The sequence below is a fragment of the Perna viridis genome, chromosome 11 (assembly GCF_037379345.1).
Source record: "Perna viridis isolate PV_CMFRI_1.1 ecotype Kerala chromosome 11, ASM3737934v1, whole genome shotgun sequence".
Classification (NCBI taxonomy): domain Eukaryota; kingdom Metazoa; phylum Mollusca; class Bivalvia; order Mytilida; family Mytilidae; genus Perna; species Perna viridis.
Window position 1 is genome coordinate 3,407,566 of NC_142455.1, and position 17,521 is coordinate 3,425,086.

At 38.2% G+C, this 17,521-nt stretch overlaps 1 protein-coding gene across 1 annotated transcript; it reads right to left on the bottom strand.

Annotated features, from left to right (window-relative positions):
- Positions 1 to 4,348: 4,348 nt before the first annotated feature.
- Positions 4,349 to 6,105, bottom strand: LOC148602350 (uncharacterized). The gene is made up of 2 exons (XM_088553502.1): positions 6,016 to 6,105; positions 4,349 to 5,685 (listed from the first exon to the last, which is right to left on the bottom strand). Exons 1-2 carry the CDS (start codon positions 6,025 to 6,027, stop codon positions 4,468 to 4,470), a joined length of 1,230 nt encoding a protein of 409 aa, XP_088409628.1. The 5' UTR covers positions 6,028 to 6,105; the 3' UTR covers positions 4,349 to 4,467.
- Positions 6,106 to 17,521: the final 11,416 nt, after the last annotated feature.

The window sequence follows — 17,521 nt, forward strand, 5'->3', positions numbered from 1 at the left end:
TTGACTGGACCGCTCTCCGCTAACAGGTTCCCGCTGCACGGACTTTACTTTTCTTTTATTAAATTCACTCTAGTGAAAGTCGAAATTGGTCATTCTGCATTTCGACTTTCACCAGAGTGGATTGTCTTATCGACATCCTTTATTGCAGGTTAGTCAATTGTAACAATCTTTGTAAAATAATTGATGTTTGAATATTTAGTTATGCCAGAGCTTGCCGAAACTACACAGACTTTTTGTATCGCGCTAGAACTCTAACAAATAGGCTTCTGGAACAGGGTTATGTTGCTACCAGATTGAAGTCATCACTACAGAAGTTTTATGGTCGTCATCATGAACTCGTGGATCGTTATGGTGTATCCATCAGCACCATTAAAACTGATTTATTCAACGGGTCATAGTTTTCCTTTCCTCGTTTGTCTACCCCGGACTTAACTTTTTATGAGCAACTCGGCAGGTGTTTCTAGAAAAGCAGAGGACGCTTACCCTACCGGTGCACCTGGTCCATGCTCCCAGTTTTTAGTGGAGTCCGAGTTGCTCATTTACTTTTGTTACTTTGTATGTATGATTTTATTTGCTTTGTGTTCTTTGTTGTGTGTGTCTGTTTTCCATGTCTGGTCTTTGTCCCTGGATTACATTCTTTTGATTACCGCTATAACCTTGGTTCTCTTGATTACTCTTTCATATATTATTCATTGTTTTCATTCCATTTATAATTCGTGTCCTTTATTGCAGAATTAAGTATCATCGTTGACAACTGGCAATTATACGTATTTTCGCCTTGCCCAACATAATCTAATGGTGAGCATAATTTCCGGAGACACAAGTCTATATAATATTGATGGAAGTTTTTCTGGCCGCTGTACAAGCTTTCCCCAATAATTGATCATTCGAAGTTTTACATTGATATCTAAAGAATATTTACCAAGTTCCCCGTAGACCATAAAATTGGCGGTTGACATTTTCAAGTGTAATAAAATTTTACAAAATTTAAGATTTACTCCATCTAATACCTTATTATTTCCAAATCCCCAGGCTTCACTGCCATATAACAAAATCGGCTTTACTATTTTATCAAATAGATTAAGTTGACACGCGATTGATAAGTTATGGGATCTACCCTTACGAATTAAATTGTACATAGCACGCGTGGCTTTGCTTGCTTGAGCTTTTTTAGCGGCTGCAAAACTTCCTATCTTGTAAACAAGACCCCTAAATAATAAAACTCAGACACAATTTCTAATGATATGTTATTATATGTAAATGACAAATTATTTAGCATTCTGCCTCTCGAAAATATAACAATCTTACTTTTCTCTACATTAACTTTAAGCTTCCACATATTACAATATTCAAGCAACATATCTAATTATTTCTGTAGGTCAGATTGCGATTCAGATAGTAAAACTGTATCGTCTGCATAGAGTATCACAAAATGTTTTAGATATTGATTTAATTCTGAATATATGTCCTCTGTTACAGAGTCTAAACCATTAATATTCCTACTGTCAAAAAAGCTATGAAGATCATTAATATACAAGGAGAACAACGCAGGTGACGAATTTTCTGCCTGTCGTACACCAATATTACATGGAAAATAATCTGACTGTTCAGAACCATTAAGAATACGAGATCTTATATCACTATACATAGTTTTGTACATTTTCCCGTTAATTGTAAGAAGTTTTGACCACAGGCCTGAATGCCAGACAGTATCGACAATAGGTTCAAGCCTTATGCTGATTTTTTGCAGTCTAATTAAAAGTAGCCCCTCCGAAAACGCAAGGTCTAATTTTAATTAGACTACTGATTTTTGCTGTTAGAATATTGAAGCATGTTGTTGTAGATGGACATTGACATAATTCGTTAGGAACTGTTGTGACACAATACTTACCACTTCTACCTTGAACAATAAAGGCATCCTGAATGAGTACATAAGTGATTAGGTTACTTTACAAGTGCATGTTGACTACTTACTGCTGGAGGGAACTGATGATGCTGGAAGGAGAGATATTTTTTTCCTGTACGTGCGATGAGTCTGATAAATCTTCCTCAGCCTTACATGCCATTTTTCATTCCCCAACTCATGCTCCGCTTGATTTAAGGAAAGCCATTCATAGATTTGAGGTTCTTTTTTATGTATTATTTTATGCCAGAAGGTGCAATTAGTCTTTTAGGTGATTACCTGTGCCAGACAAGCCTCTAAGAATCTTATAGTTTTCAAAGTTCTGTAAAAAGTGGAAACCGAGAACATGCATGTCAACAGACAGTTTCTGCCATTCATTCTCTTGTTTCAAGAAAACATAATAGCTCTCTGATAATTTATTTGTTATACCAGAGTACGGATCATAGAGTCCATTAAATTGGTCCAAAAGCCATTTACATGCTTGATTAATTATAAATTATATTAACAAGGTGTGAAAGTTTTACAAGCCAGTTAATGGTGATTAGAGATCGTTAATCCAATTTAGGCAGATTATATTACAAAGAACATTTATATGTATGTAGACCTGACAAGATTTCTGCTCATAAAACTACTGTTGTGAGACTCCAAATTATATTTCAACTACATTAAATTTTCATAATACATATACATATTAAAGTTCTAAGCCTAATTATGTCGATAAATAACGATTTTTCATCACGAGAAATGTTCGTCCTGTCAAGATTTTGGATTGATCTCTGAATCAATTTGGAATACCAGAAAGCGCTTTTATTGTTCTTTAAAAATCATTTACAATTTTTTAATACCATTAAACAAAACAAAAGTTATAGCCAAAACTATATCGGAAATGCCCGTCCTGTTTATAGACCAACCCCTCGATCTCCGGTGATAAATCACTCTCGAGTAATCTGTTTATTCCTCATTTGTTAGTGCGTTCTTTGTAACCGTGACGATCGTGTCGATTTTGAATGAAACGTGCTTTGATTTATATATAACCTGTACAAATCACTGATTTAAGACTTTCAACAAAGAAAGATATTGGAAAATTCGACTTTCGGGGTTAGAAGAAGTATTTTACAAATTAATAATTGTAGAAATGTAAAAGAAAGAAGTTACAGAAAAAGAAATGACATTAAGCAAAGAAAGATACCTACAAATTGCAAGTTACAATGTTTGAAAATGCATTTCACGAATTAACATCCCTTCAGCACCTGGGTATGGAGTGTTCAAACCACAACTCATACGTTATGCTGGGGCTTGCCGAAACTACGCAGCCTTTTTGTATCGCGCTAGAACTCTAATAGGTTTCTGGAACAGGGTTTTGTTGCTACAAAATTGAAGTCATCACTACAGAAGTTTTATGGTCGTCATCATGAACTCGTGGATCGTTGTGGTGTATCCATCTGAGCCATGAAAACTGATTTATTCAACGGGTCATAGTTTTCCTTTCATCGTTTGTCTACGGTTACCCCGGACTTGACTTTTTATGAGCAACTCGGCAGGTGTTTCTAGAAAAGCAGAGGACGCTTACCCTACCGGTGCACCTGGTCCATGCTCCCAGTTTTTGGAGGAGTCCGAGTAGCTCTATTGCCTTTGTTACTCTGTATGCATGATTTTAGTTACTTTATGTTCTTTGTTGTGTATGTTTGTTTTCCATGTCTGATCTTTGTCCCGGGATTACATTCTTTTGATTACCGCTATAACCTTGATTCCCTTGATTAATCTTAAACAATATTCGATTAACAAAGAAAGAAAATACAGAGAACAAATTAGCAAGTAACAACGTTAAAAGAAACGCGTGAACATATTTATGGCGACATTCCTTCCATATAGTACTGGATGTCATGGTTGTTTTATTAAAAGCTAGCGAGCAACCTCTAAGCAGGAGGTTCACCCAGAGTATAATTTTCGCCCCCATGAATTTATGTTTCACTGATCACACTGTAATTATCATTTTTCTTTTCTATCTTTCATTACATGTAAAACAAGTTCTTGAGACAGATGCATCCTCCGCCTGAATGGAATTTACAGACAGCACAACATAAAATTCCCTTAATGTTGGAAAAAATTAATTACCACTAATGGAACAATGTATTACTGAATTTTCTGATTTTTTTCTTTTTTTCCTTAGTTTTTCACTGGATACTGACAAAATATTTTACAATGTAAAACTGTAATATTGCCTTATAAATTACGCAAGAATTCTCTAGGTATTCAACATTCTAATTGTAGGATACCCATGGACCAGAGCACTCTTTAGCGACTGAACTATAGAATTAATAGGTGACAACTGCACATATTTGGTAAACCAATAGGTAAACTCTTTGTTTTGACGTTAGTTAGATGAATATTGCACACCATAAATGAATTATTGTTTCTAATAATGCATGAAATTTTAAGAATATATATCAATATATATGTATTTATTTACAAATATACGTCCATTCACATTATTACAGTTACAATAGTCTTTTAGTTAAAGAATAATAAAAAAATAACTTTCCTACAATTTATTCATAAATATGTCAAGTAGAAACTACTCCTCCAGAATTCTGAGTAAATCTTTCAAAGCATTTCTGATAAAGTGATTTACATTCGGAACGAAATTTGTCATCCTTGAGGAAGTAAACGATGGGATTCGCAACATTGTTTACTAAATAAATCCTCAGAAATATATCGAAAAAGGGTGCAGCACTCGTGTTATATAATTCTGGATCAACGACAAATAACACGATGGCAGTGACAATATATATGAAGTATCCAAAGGAAGATACTCCTGTTGCTACTATCAATGTTATAGTGAGTTGTCGGACCTTGTTATATCTATCTGTATTTCGAGACATAGTTGAAGAATGTGCTGGTAAATAATTTTCGTCCTTCTCATTTTCTTGCTGACTTTGACACTTTGAATGGTCATCTTTCATTGTATGCACAGAAGAAGCGTCCGCCGTTGATTTTCCGATGCTATTTGCCTTCCTTATTTCAGAGTTTATTCTATAAAAGTCAAACAATATTTTGCCATATACAACAGCAATCACCAAGAAAAATGAGACGATTAGGACTATCATCATTATGGCGTAAATAATTATTAGCTCTGAATCCACGGCATCCAGTGTTGCTGTACATTCATACGCAATCAGCATAGAATAATCTGGAACCTTAATTTCCTTTATGCCAAAATATATAATGAATGGTACGGAAAAAAGTAAAGACACCAATACTAGCACAATAGAAATTCCATTTAAAATTGTGGCTGGTTTAACGTTTACTCTTGGTTGTTTTTTCCTCAGTATCATATACCGTTCAAACGCGATTGCCATGAGGAAGGAGCAAGACGAAAATGAAACCACGTGACCGAGATACCGAAAAAATTTGCATGTCCCTGATGAAGTAAAAGTGTATTGGTGCCTTATTTCAAACATTTCAAAAGGTAGTAGAATTAAACAACCAGTAAAATCAATCGCAGAAAGCCAAAGGATGAAAACTCGCACTGCTCTTTCTTTCATCGCTTGTGATGTGGCATACACCACCAGCGTATGAATATTTCCCGTCACTCCAATTATTGAAAGAAGAGTTAAAAACAATACTACTGGGATATTGTTTTTAAGAAAATAGTCCATCTCAATTTTTTCTACAGATGGATATTCAGACAAATTTAATGCTGTAGTTTCTAAATTGTTCCTTCCAGTCGGAACAAAGATGTGGTTCGTTGAGGCATAAAGTGTTCTGTTAGCTGATGTTGTCTGAAAGTTAAAATCAACATGCTTTAGTTTTTTTTCAAGAGATCCTTTTGGAACATGCATAGATTACATGCATACTTCATAATACATTACATTATTTAAAGTACATGTAAGCAAATAAAAAACAAAAACAAAAACAAAAACAAAACAAAACGTTTTATTGTTAACCAGGCACTGATAAGTCCCCTTAAAAATATCAATTTGAATGTGTATGTAGAAACACAGTAAGCCAAACAACTGTCCAAATCGAACCAATTTTACACTCCAAATGTGGTTCGTTTTAGACAGATTTCACTGTATATTCGTCGCATTTACTTTATAAAATTAACTCACCATTTTAAACATTTATACATGTACATGTATAATAAAAAACTACCTCCAGTTGTGAAAAGGGTTGTAAAATTGTTAATCCTTAAAAGTACCAGGACGGATTTATAAGCTTACTCATCTTATCTTTTAGTAGCTATCGTACTGAAACTTATTGTCAAAATATATTTCACTTCCGTTCTGGAAGCTTTCTTTTATCAACAGATATCGAACTGCCGTTCTGAAACTAATAATCAAATAATCTAAACTTTGTGATCTATCTATATTTACAAAACATAACCGCTGTCAAGGTTTTAGGTGCGGTCTCTTTTTTTGAAGAATTTCAAGGGTAAAAGTAAAAATAGATTGTACTATGTATATTAAAACGTCTTGCAACAGAAACAAAAACATGAGAGACAGACTGTATAAATGTCACCAGTTGACAGTCTGTAGAAAAGGTCAGAGGGTGATGTACTGTAGTAAATCTCACTCTATGTTAGACAATTTACAAATAATACTTGCAGTAGAAGGTGATACGCCGAAGCAACACATGAGGTAGATACATATTTGTACATCGCCCAGACGAAGTCGAGGGTGATATATTTTCAGTGTGTTACTCGGTGTATCTCACCCTCTACTTCATGCGTGCTATATTATACTTAAACTTTTTTCATACATCCCATATTATGTACATGTGTATAACCTTTTAAGTAGCACTCCAGCTAAGGATTATGCAAAATGTGATTCATGGGTAAAAAGTCTACATATTTTTATTTTTTGATATTTTGTTTGAAATGTCATAGTAAACAGAAATTAACATGTGGTTTTTATATAACCCGTGCTCTAAGGAGATAAAAATTGTATAGAATGCACTGTAGATTTCAAAATTAAGGGAGATAACTCTGTAAATGACGCTCAAATACAATAGAATCTATTGGATTTTCAATGTTGATTATCTCCTAAGAGCAGGCAGATTTTAATGAATAATTACACATTTCATAGTATAGACCCAGAAAACAACTTAATTACAAAAATAAAAATATGTAGCCTTTTTTTAAGGTGTATTACATTTTTCTGATTTTACATGATTCTTACAAAGGCAACTACTTAAAAACTTATTTGAAATGATTTTCTTGTGTAATTGTTGCAGTGATATTTAAACTGGAATGAAACATTATACATTATACAAATCAACAACAGCTAAAAATGAAAAAAACAAAATTCAAAAAATGAACCTATACACTCTTTTTTTATTCTAATGAAATTCATCTTAAATGAAAATGAAAATAATGTGAATACGGACAATGAAAGGCATTTCCGGGTCTTATATTCAGATTTAAAAAAATAACTTTTTTGTATATACATTACAGGTGTTTGTTTAAGCCTATGCCGTCTAACCTTTATCGCATACCCTGCATCGCGCCTCTAAACCTGTTAATATATCGCATACCTTGTATAGCAAACCTTCACAGACCATACTTGAATATGGTTAAAACATAAGGTATACTGAACATGGCATGTTAAAATCTGTATCACATGCTGTATCAAACCGCGACCTATATCACCCCAAGGGCCAATCGGGGTGATTTATCGTGGTGATATATATAATAACTACCGATCATTTTTAGGGGCGGACTTAGAAAGGAGTAGATAAAGATTTTATTAATTTTTGTTTGAAAGACTGATAAAGACAACTCTACTTAACACTGAGCCTTTTTAAATTTAAATGATTTTTAAACCTTAGAGCAATTTTTCTGCAACACATGCTTTGTGCATATGTTATCTATCTTCGTCTTAATTTTTCCATAATTCATAGCTTTATGCAAGAAAAGAATTCCAAATTATTGTAGAGAGTATAAATTGTAATTAATCGTATGATATAACCTTGCTGATTGCAGGTCTGACAATACTCTTGTATGCCGATGATACAGCGATCTTAGCTGAAACATCAGAACAACTGCAAGAAGCCTTGAACAAGTTTAGAAACTATTGCGAGACATATGAGACTAAGGTTAATGTTAAAAAAAACTTAGATAGTTATTTTCTTAAAAGGGAGAACAAATTATCCAAATTTCTACTACAACGGCCGTCAAATCGAAGTATTAAATAACTTTAATTATTTTAGGAATTACCTTTAGTAAATTTGGCAGTTTTAAACAATGCAAACAGCAACTCAAGGACAAAGCAAAATGTGCTATGGTTGAAGTTCTAAGGAAAGGTCGTCTGCATAATTTATCTATAAAGTGCCACATAGATCTATTCAATATACTTGTCAGACCGATATTACTATATGGGTGTGAAATATGGGGATTTGAAAATATTGACATTTTGGAAAGAGTACAATTAAAATTTTATAAGATCCTCTTACACCTAAAAACGTCGACTCAGAATGATGTCATTTATGGAGAATTGGGTTGTTTTCCGTAATACATAGTCATACAAACAAAAATGATATCGTTTTGGATAAAACTGTTAACAGGAAAAGAAAACAAAATTGCTTCAATCATATTTAAATACCTATTTAGATTAACGCAAATATCTACATTTAGATCACGACTTCTAGACAAGATGAAAAATATTCCCGATAATTGTGGATTGTCGTGTCTTTGGACTTTTCAAAATAGTATAAAACACGTAATAAGATAAAGACTAGAGGACCAGTATAAGCAGAGATGGGCAGGAAACATCAACAACTGACCAAAAACTATTAACTATCGGTTATTCAAGAATTCACATAACTTCGAACAATATTTTAACATACTAAACGACAAATATATTATTACATTTTCGAAGTTTAGGACAACGAACCACAAACTACCGATAGAAAGCGGCAGATGGCAAAATATAGAGCGTAATCAACGAACATGCCCTGTATGCAGAGAGGCCATTGGTGATGAGTACCACTACCTGATGGAATGTCCAAATTTTCGAAATGATAGAAAGCTTTACATTGATAAAGAATTCATATCTAACTGTAATATTTTAAAATTTAGTGCTGTTATGAATCAAAAACAGCAATCCAAACTAAGAAAATTGTGCAAATTCATTAGAATTATAAATGACACTCTGGATTCTCTCTGACCTCTAAAAAAACTATGATTGTATTTCCCTCCGCAACTGTTCAACTCAATGCAATTTGTAATGTTTTTCTGCATACCTTTGTACTACATCGGTTTTATCAGAATAAAAAAAATTATATGTGAAAAAAATATTGACTGAGGTAGTAGAGAATTCGTACATATATAGAATTTATTTTTAGCAGCAGCCGGAGTTAAAATTTTAATTTGAAAATCTTATTTGTTAAGTAATGGGGGGATATTGAATCATAACATTTTTCTGTCCATGGCTGAGTAAAAAGAAATTGTTTTGCTCAAATTTAGGATAAATATTTTGTTCAGGAAAAGAAACCAGCCCCCCTTTTTTAGTATAAAAATGGTCGGTGCCTTAGCAGACCTATTAACCGCTATCAATCTGCTAATTGGTCTCATCTATCCTGACTATCACCGCAGACCCAAGTACCATTATCCGTTGTCTGATTCGATGCATATCAATCCGCTACTTCGTTCTGCGATCCAGAATGTGAAAAAAATTACAAGACATGATTTGATGAGCTCGGTGTACTATGCTCACTGCTTTTGAAATGCCCAATATACTTCTTTGTGGAAGATATGGATAAGTGTCTATCGTTTGATATTACAGTGTTATTAAATGGGCATTTTTAAATTAATCCTGTATAAAGTCCAAGTACAGTCGTATCAGGTTGAGGTCACCAGTATTAGCCCGAGGCGCAGCCGAAATTTACTGGTCAGGACCAGTATTTTGCGAATACAACATTTGAAATGTGATCCTTTATAAACTGGCAAATTTCTATTGTATTTAAAAACATTAGTTAATAAAGTACAATATGCGTTACCGACCTTAAATGTCAGTATAGTCCTTATTTAAAACGACTTTGATAAAGCCAGTGGTGGGTCCAACATGGGAAGAGTTCAGAGGGTTGGAACTTTCCTTTTTTTAAATTTTGTTAGTATCCTTTAAAATTTAGTTAAAAATGAGGAAAACTGTTAATATATTCCTTTACCGTACGGGGCTTCTACATCACCCCAAAATGACTTGGATCTACCTTTTCTTTTGATTTCCCGGGGAATAGATACCTCCTACTTAATGTTGAAGCCGGTTAGAGGCACTTAAAAAATATTATGTCGTTACGATGATATTGCTATATAGCTTTGTCGAAATTACAGTACAGTTATGTCAGAATTACTACATACTATGCTGAAATTCGACCGAATATAACTATATCCTGATTTCGACAATGGATGTCGCAATTACGATTTAATATTTTGTTTTCAAATGGTCCAAACCGGCTTCCGTATTTAAGAGATATTAGTTTACTGCATTAAAATAAACTACAGTATGCACAGTAGAGAACATACAATAAATTTAAAAATCAAACAAATTCTTCCATTACGAAGTTAAGAGATAACATATTGTAAACTGTTCGCACCTTTAGATAACATACATCTAAATACACGTATCGAAAAACATCTTGTCAATGAGATAAAACATATAAATTACAATGCAGTAACATGATTGAGTAACTTCAAAATATGAAACTCAACTTGCTGGGTAGAAGTGTATTCGGGAAGGCTATGGACCTATGTCACACTGGCACTGCTTCTAATTTTATTTCAGAATCCCTTATAAACTGTACAACCGTGTACTAATAAAAAAGTATAGTTCTAGCATATTTAGCTCTAACACTCCGTATACATAAACCCGGCATCTTTACGTAGTTAAGTAAATTCCGGGTCGTTTTTCAGGACTACATATGGTAACAAGTCAATTTCAATCTACGATTCATAAACACTAAACTTATAAAACCGTGTAATTATATCAAGTATATAGATCTATACCACGTGACCTATATTATGATTTTCAGGCTTTAGTGCTTAATATTCCACGACTTAACTCCATAAAGTAGCGTAATCACAATTCATCACCAAATACCCAAACGACTGTATTTCACAAAGCTTGCCATTCATGTATGACTTACAGGCAAGATACTACTAATATTCTTCCGAATTGTTAACGCAAATGACTATTATGCAAATATACGCATGTATTTACTATTCATATCACCAAAATGACCACTTCGTAAGAAATACAATCATTTCAAATATCAAATATCTTGATTGCTTCCCCTTTTTTCCATGTCACGTGAGGCATAGAAACAGGGGGAGGGGGAGGGGGCAAATATATGACTTCAATCTTTCTGAATATTTATAGTATAACTTAAAATGAAATAAATCAAACGGGCCCGTACCACGAACTGTTTAGGGTGGTTCGGAGAAGGGGATGGGGTAATAAATTTAGCCAAATTGTTCCATTAAAATGTGTGAAACCAACTCGTTTTAACAGGTCTAACACAGCATCTTACCGTGACAGACCAAACCCTTACAAAAGTGGCGGATAGAAAATTTTTGGCAAAATTTTGTTTATATACTGAAATCATAAATCGGAAAAAACGGCCTGATAGTAAAATTGTAAAAATCAAAGAGAAATACAAACAGAGTGATTAAAGTGGAAGTTAAATGTTTATTAACTGTTTCTGGAAAAAGGGGGAAGTATGTCATGACCTAGTGTACACAGGAAAAATTGCAACATATGTTTATCATATGTTTTAAAACAGTCATATGGAAGAGCAATCAAGGGAACCAAGGCTATAGCGGTAATCAAAAGAATGCATAGGTGCACACTTGGTACCCATTGAAAAGCCTACTGTCTGTCGGAACATAATCCCACTAGTTGTTAAAATATGTTGTCTTCCAAGCAGCATGACAGTCATATAGAGTAATTATTTCACAGTACATAGATTCATTATTGGATTTAGAATTATTTTTTAAAGCCGCCTATAACGTGGTATCTTTTTTATCCTGCACGGACAGCGAGATATATTTGTCATAAATATTTGAAACTGCCTTCAGCGTCATATCATGGAGTGTTGCCTTTGTACAATTGTAACTTTTCACATACATGTACGTAGATTCTTAGTATTGACAGTATTTGGCCGAGTGTGTACAGATTGGCATTGATACTCATTGACTTTTTAAGAACCGTGATTATTATTGTTGCACTCGTAATTTCAGTACTTTACATTTGCATATGATTTGCATAATTATATATTACTACTCCATATTATGCTGTTGATCGATGCCGTGTTTACTGTCATACCTTCATAGTTCTAGCGTCATACGAGATAAAAATATCATACACATGTCTTCTACGCGTGCTTTTGCTTGTATGAGAACGGGAAGTCTATGTGATCTTGGGTTTTGTAGTAAGATCATGTGATGTTCTGTTTTTATGGTGTGATGTAATAGACTGGAATGAAAACCAAGTTAAAACAATATAACTTTATTAAAATAGATGTTTATTGTAAGGCGGCCGTTATCCAAGTGGCCGAATTTACCAATCATAAAGTTATGTTTTCACTCCAGGTGAGGCTCATTGAAGGAAAATAGCTATATACACAAAAGACAAACATATTAAAACCTCTTTTTGAACCTCTATGAAAAAATATGTGAAAAGCCATTTCATGTCACCTAATCCACCTATGTTAAGTGCTAGGACGCAGTCCTTAATCCGGATGTGCTATAATCTTATCCCAGATTATGTATAGCCTTAATTATACAGTTAATTATCAAGTCTTGATATCTGTTTTGTCTAACGTAAGATATTTACATTCTTAAAACATGTTGGCACTACAGCATTATGTTTCTTTTAACTACATGTTTATTAAAATACTTGTGAAACAATATTAAGTTTAGATGACTGGCTTGGACATTACAATGTACAAACATGAAAAATATCAAGTGAAATAATAACGAAAAATATATTCATATTATGTACATGAAGGTTGTTATACACTATTAATATATAACAAGTAAATGGTGACTTGAACATGTGTCTTAAGCATCTTGCTTTGATGAGATTTATTGAAATTAATTCAGGTATATGTAAGGTGTGTTTAGTGTGTGTATTTATAATGTTGAGGCCTGAAATTGAATGTGTAATCTGGTGAAGATGGTGCCTGAGATTTTCATGTTAGAAATATTGTGTGGATTTGATATTTCCCAATTTTGAGGACATAAGTAGTATCAAAAGGCCGATTCTGCCGCACTTGCCATTTTCAAGGGGAAATCCTGCACGGTCGTCATCGAACCCGAACCCGCGAAGCAGCACGACGTGGCCACTTTTCTGAAGGTAAGTCGGAGCACCGTCACCACAACCATCGCAGATGGGCTTGTCCAAAAGCAGAGATTGAAGGTGACCTGGGTGCTTCTAGTGGAGATGGTGAAGACCAACCCCGCGACTGGGGAAAATACCTACGTCACCGCCTACTTTCGATCAGCCCTCACTACCCTCACACAGTCATCCGACCTCGAATTGGAAATCGACTTGATGATGGGGAAGATCAGGGTAAGTATGGCAAAGTACATGCGCGATGGGAGTGGGTGGACGTTCGGACGCATCGAGAGGCTAGAAATCCACCTCAACTAATTCAAGCCGCTAAAGTGGGGTTCCTCCATTCCGACTCCATCAGCACTCGCGAAAAAGAAGGCGATCGTCAACGTGAAAAATGAGGATGATCACTGCTTCCAGTGGGCGGTGCTGGCAGCCCTACATCATGAAGAAGTCGATCAGAAATCAGCCAACCGCGTATCTCAGTACAAACCATGGACAGGTGAGCTCAACTTCAACGGCATCAACTTCCCGGTCTCACTCAAGGCGATTGATAAATTTGAGAGGCAGAATCCCACCATCAACGTCAACGTCTATGGGTTTAATGGAGTGAAGAAGGGTGAAGATGGTGAAGAGGATCTCCAGGTTTACCCACTCAAGATATCCAAGAATACGGGTCCCACCCACGTAGATCTTCTCTTCCTGACTAGCGAAGATAAGCAGCATTACTGCTGGATCAAGAACCTCTCACGACTCTTGAGCTCCCAAATCTCAGAGCATGGTCACGAGCTCTTCTTCTGCCGCAGATGCCTCTCCCACTTTTCCAGGCAGGACATCTTGGACGAGCACATGGAGTATTGCACCCAGAAAGAGGCGGTCAGGATCGAGTTGCCGGAAGAAGGAGCCACCATAACCTTCCATAATCTCAAGAAGATGATGAGAGTCCCCTTCGCGATATATGCGGATTTCGAGTGCTTCACGGAGAAGCTCAACACCTGTCAGCCGGATCCATCACACTCCTACACGAAGGCCCATCAACTGCAGCGACCCTCGGGTTTCTGCTATTACGTGAAATACGCTCACGGTGACTACAAAGATCCAGTCGTCTACTGCGGGGAGGATGCGGACACGAAATTTGTGCAATGCGTAGAGGAAGAAATGTGCGCCATCTCCAAAACTATACAAGGAGAATAAGCCCATGGAGATGACCGACGACGATAAGGCGAGCTTCGAAGCAAGCACGCACTGCCACATCTGTGGCGATGCATTGAGATAGGATAAGGTCCGGGATCACGACCATCTCACCGGGAAATATCGCGGCGCAGCGCACAACCAGTGCAATCTAGATTTCCAGCTTCCGCAGCACGTCCCCATCTTCTTCCACAATTTGAGCGGATACGACGCTCATATCTTCGTCAAGGAGCTTGGCGACACCGAGGGTAAGATCAACTGCATCCCTAATACCGACGAGAAGTATATCAGCTTCTCCAAGCAGGTGGACGATCTGGAGATGAGATTCGTCGATTCGTGCAGGTTTATGCTCAACAGCCTGGATACCCTAGCTAAGAATCTCACCCCCGACCAATTTGCGACCGTGAAGGCGAGATTCGGCGATCGCCACGAGCTAATGATTCGGAAGGGGGTATTTCCCTACGATTATATGGGTATCTGGAGAGGGGGATGAAGCTCACCAAAGTCCATCGCATCATCGGATTCAGTCAATCTCCATGGCTCAAGAAATACATCGATCTGAATACCACACTTCGCGCCCGGGCCAAGACCGACTCCGAGAAGGACTTCTTCAAGCTCATGAATAATTCGGTCTTCGGCAAAATCATGGAGAATATCCAGAAGCGCGTCGACGTCAGGCTGGTCACCACCGAGAAGCAGGCCCTGAAGCTAGTGGCTAAGCCCAACTTCGATCGTCGCGTCGTCTTCACCGAGAATCTAGCAGCCGTTCATATGAAGAAGACCAAGCTGAAGTTCGATACCTGGGAGCGTGCATATTGGACATCTCGAAGCTCCTTATGCACGACTTCCACTACGGATCCGTGAAGGAGATGTACGGTGATCGTGCCCGACTACTTTTCACCGACACCGATAGCTTGGCTTACGAGATCCAGACCGCCGAATTCTACAAGGATATCACACCACACGTGCAGGAAAAATTCGATACGTCCAACTACCCGGCCGAGCATCCCTCCGACATTCCAAATGAGCAGCATACGAGTGCACGGTATCCTCCTCCCCCACAAGCCCCTCTCCAGCGTAGAGCTGGAAGAAGCTGTCACGGCCTTAGGCATCCCTCGATTCAGAGGAATATTCATGCGCGATGCCCTACCACCCAGCCCCCATCCTACCGAGTGCGGCATCCTGAATCACGACGATCTTCATGGTCAGGGCACGCACTGGACATGCTGGCATAAGCGTGGAGGACTCAAAGTCTACTTCGACTCCTACGGCCTGCCTCCATCCGACGAGATAGTCGACTATCTACGGCCGGAAATTCGATATAATACCGATGAGCTCCAGCGGCGCGGCGACGTGGTCTGCGGACACTTTTGCCTGCACGTCCTGAAGCTCTTATCGGAAGGTCGGACGCTTGAGGAGATCGTCTTCGGACAATAGATAAATGGATAAGTTTGGATGTCACTCGAGAAAGCGCATGGCCGTCTGGCGGATGCTTCAGGGTCTCGATATGAACGATAATCGCCTCGGTTTGCCCCGAGACAGCTCAGACGCCTTGACGAAGCGATGGGTCAGCCAACAATTGAAAGACAGCATGAAAGACATCAATGAGCTAGATTCGGAGATTAAGCAGATGCAAAAGGAGTATGACGCATCGATCAAAGACCTGACCAAAAAGCTGATGGCCGTAGAAGATGGCAAAGTCGATAAGTCAGACAGCGGCAAGATGAATTCGATTCTAGACATGCAAAAGTATCATCTGCTAAATCTCCCACTCCCCCGGACTGATAACGAGCCCATCACAAAAGCACTTTACGACCGCTTGAAAGAGGATCTAGACGCATTAAGGCTCTTCGTCGAACTGAAGCATGCGTAAATCAAGACTTTCTGGTCTCCTTTGATCGAGACCGAAAAGCCTGCTGGGGATCATTGCAAGTCCGACTCCTTGATCCAGGAATTGAATTCTTTGGGGTAGCCTCTCCACTTGACGTAGATTTCCTTCGTCCCTCCTCGGGTCCGCCGGCGCAAGACTTTCTCGATGCGATAGATATCCTGGTCGGTGTGCTGGAGCTCAGGCTCATAAAAAGATCCATTGATTTCCTCACCCTCATAGTCTTTGAGGCGGTAGGTGGGCGGCTGCGTCGCTAGGGTCTGGGCGATGGTGAAGACTTCCTCCGTATATCCCTTCTCGAAGATACCCTTCTTCCTGGTGATCCGGACCTTATCGCCGACGTTGAATCACTGAGGCTGCATGGGTGGGAGGTCTCCGTAGAGATTCCAGAAGACCTTGGACTCGTGCTCTTTCTGGCTGGCGGCGGTAGGTGTCATCTTGATGGATCGATGCTTGGTGGTATTATACTGGCGGACGAGATCGTCCAGGACGGAAAGGTAGGCCCGCGTGGAATTGGCCGAGAAGTATTTGGACATCTTTTCCTTCATGGTACGATTCCAGCGCTCCACCACGCTCGATTTTTCCTCGTTCTCGGTGGAGTAGAGATCGACGTCGTGCTTCCGGAGCAGATCCTTCACCTCACGATTGTAAAATTTCGTGCCCTTATCGGTCCATAGCTTCTCGTTCCTTGAAGACGGTCCGGAAGGCATCTCGTATCCTTGAGCGGTACCAACTAGCCGTACTTTGAAAAGACTTATGCTTGGCGTAGCAGAGATCGTGCCGATAGGCGGCCTGATCCACCCGATTAATGGGCTTCGACCAAACCTTGGGGCTGCCATCTGCATTTAGACGCTTATGGAGCTGGGTGCCCGGCCCTGTAAAATTATGCCCCGGCAGATGCATCTTCACGGGCAGATGGTTGGAGTCCCGCACCCTCACTCCCTCGGAGGAACTGAGATTTCCTAGCCCCGCATAAGGCGCATAGCCCACCCCTTCGCCGCCTTCCATTGCTGGTGGTGGTCTCATAGCGACTTTCTGTCTCGGTCGGCCGCTTGCACTTCAAGCAATACATTCCCATTTTATATAGATAAATGGACGTTGAAGACCTTACCTACGATGAACCCACCGCGAGTCGTCGGCATAACCACTTTCTCCTCCCGCAGCGATCCATCCGAGGTCTGATCATCGGAAAGTCGGACTGCGGCAAGA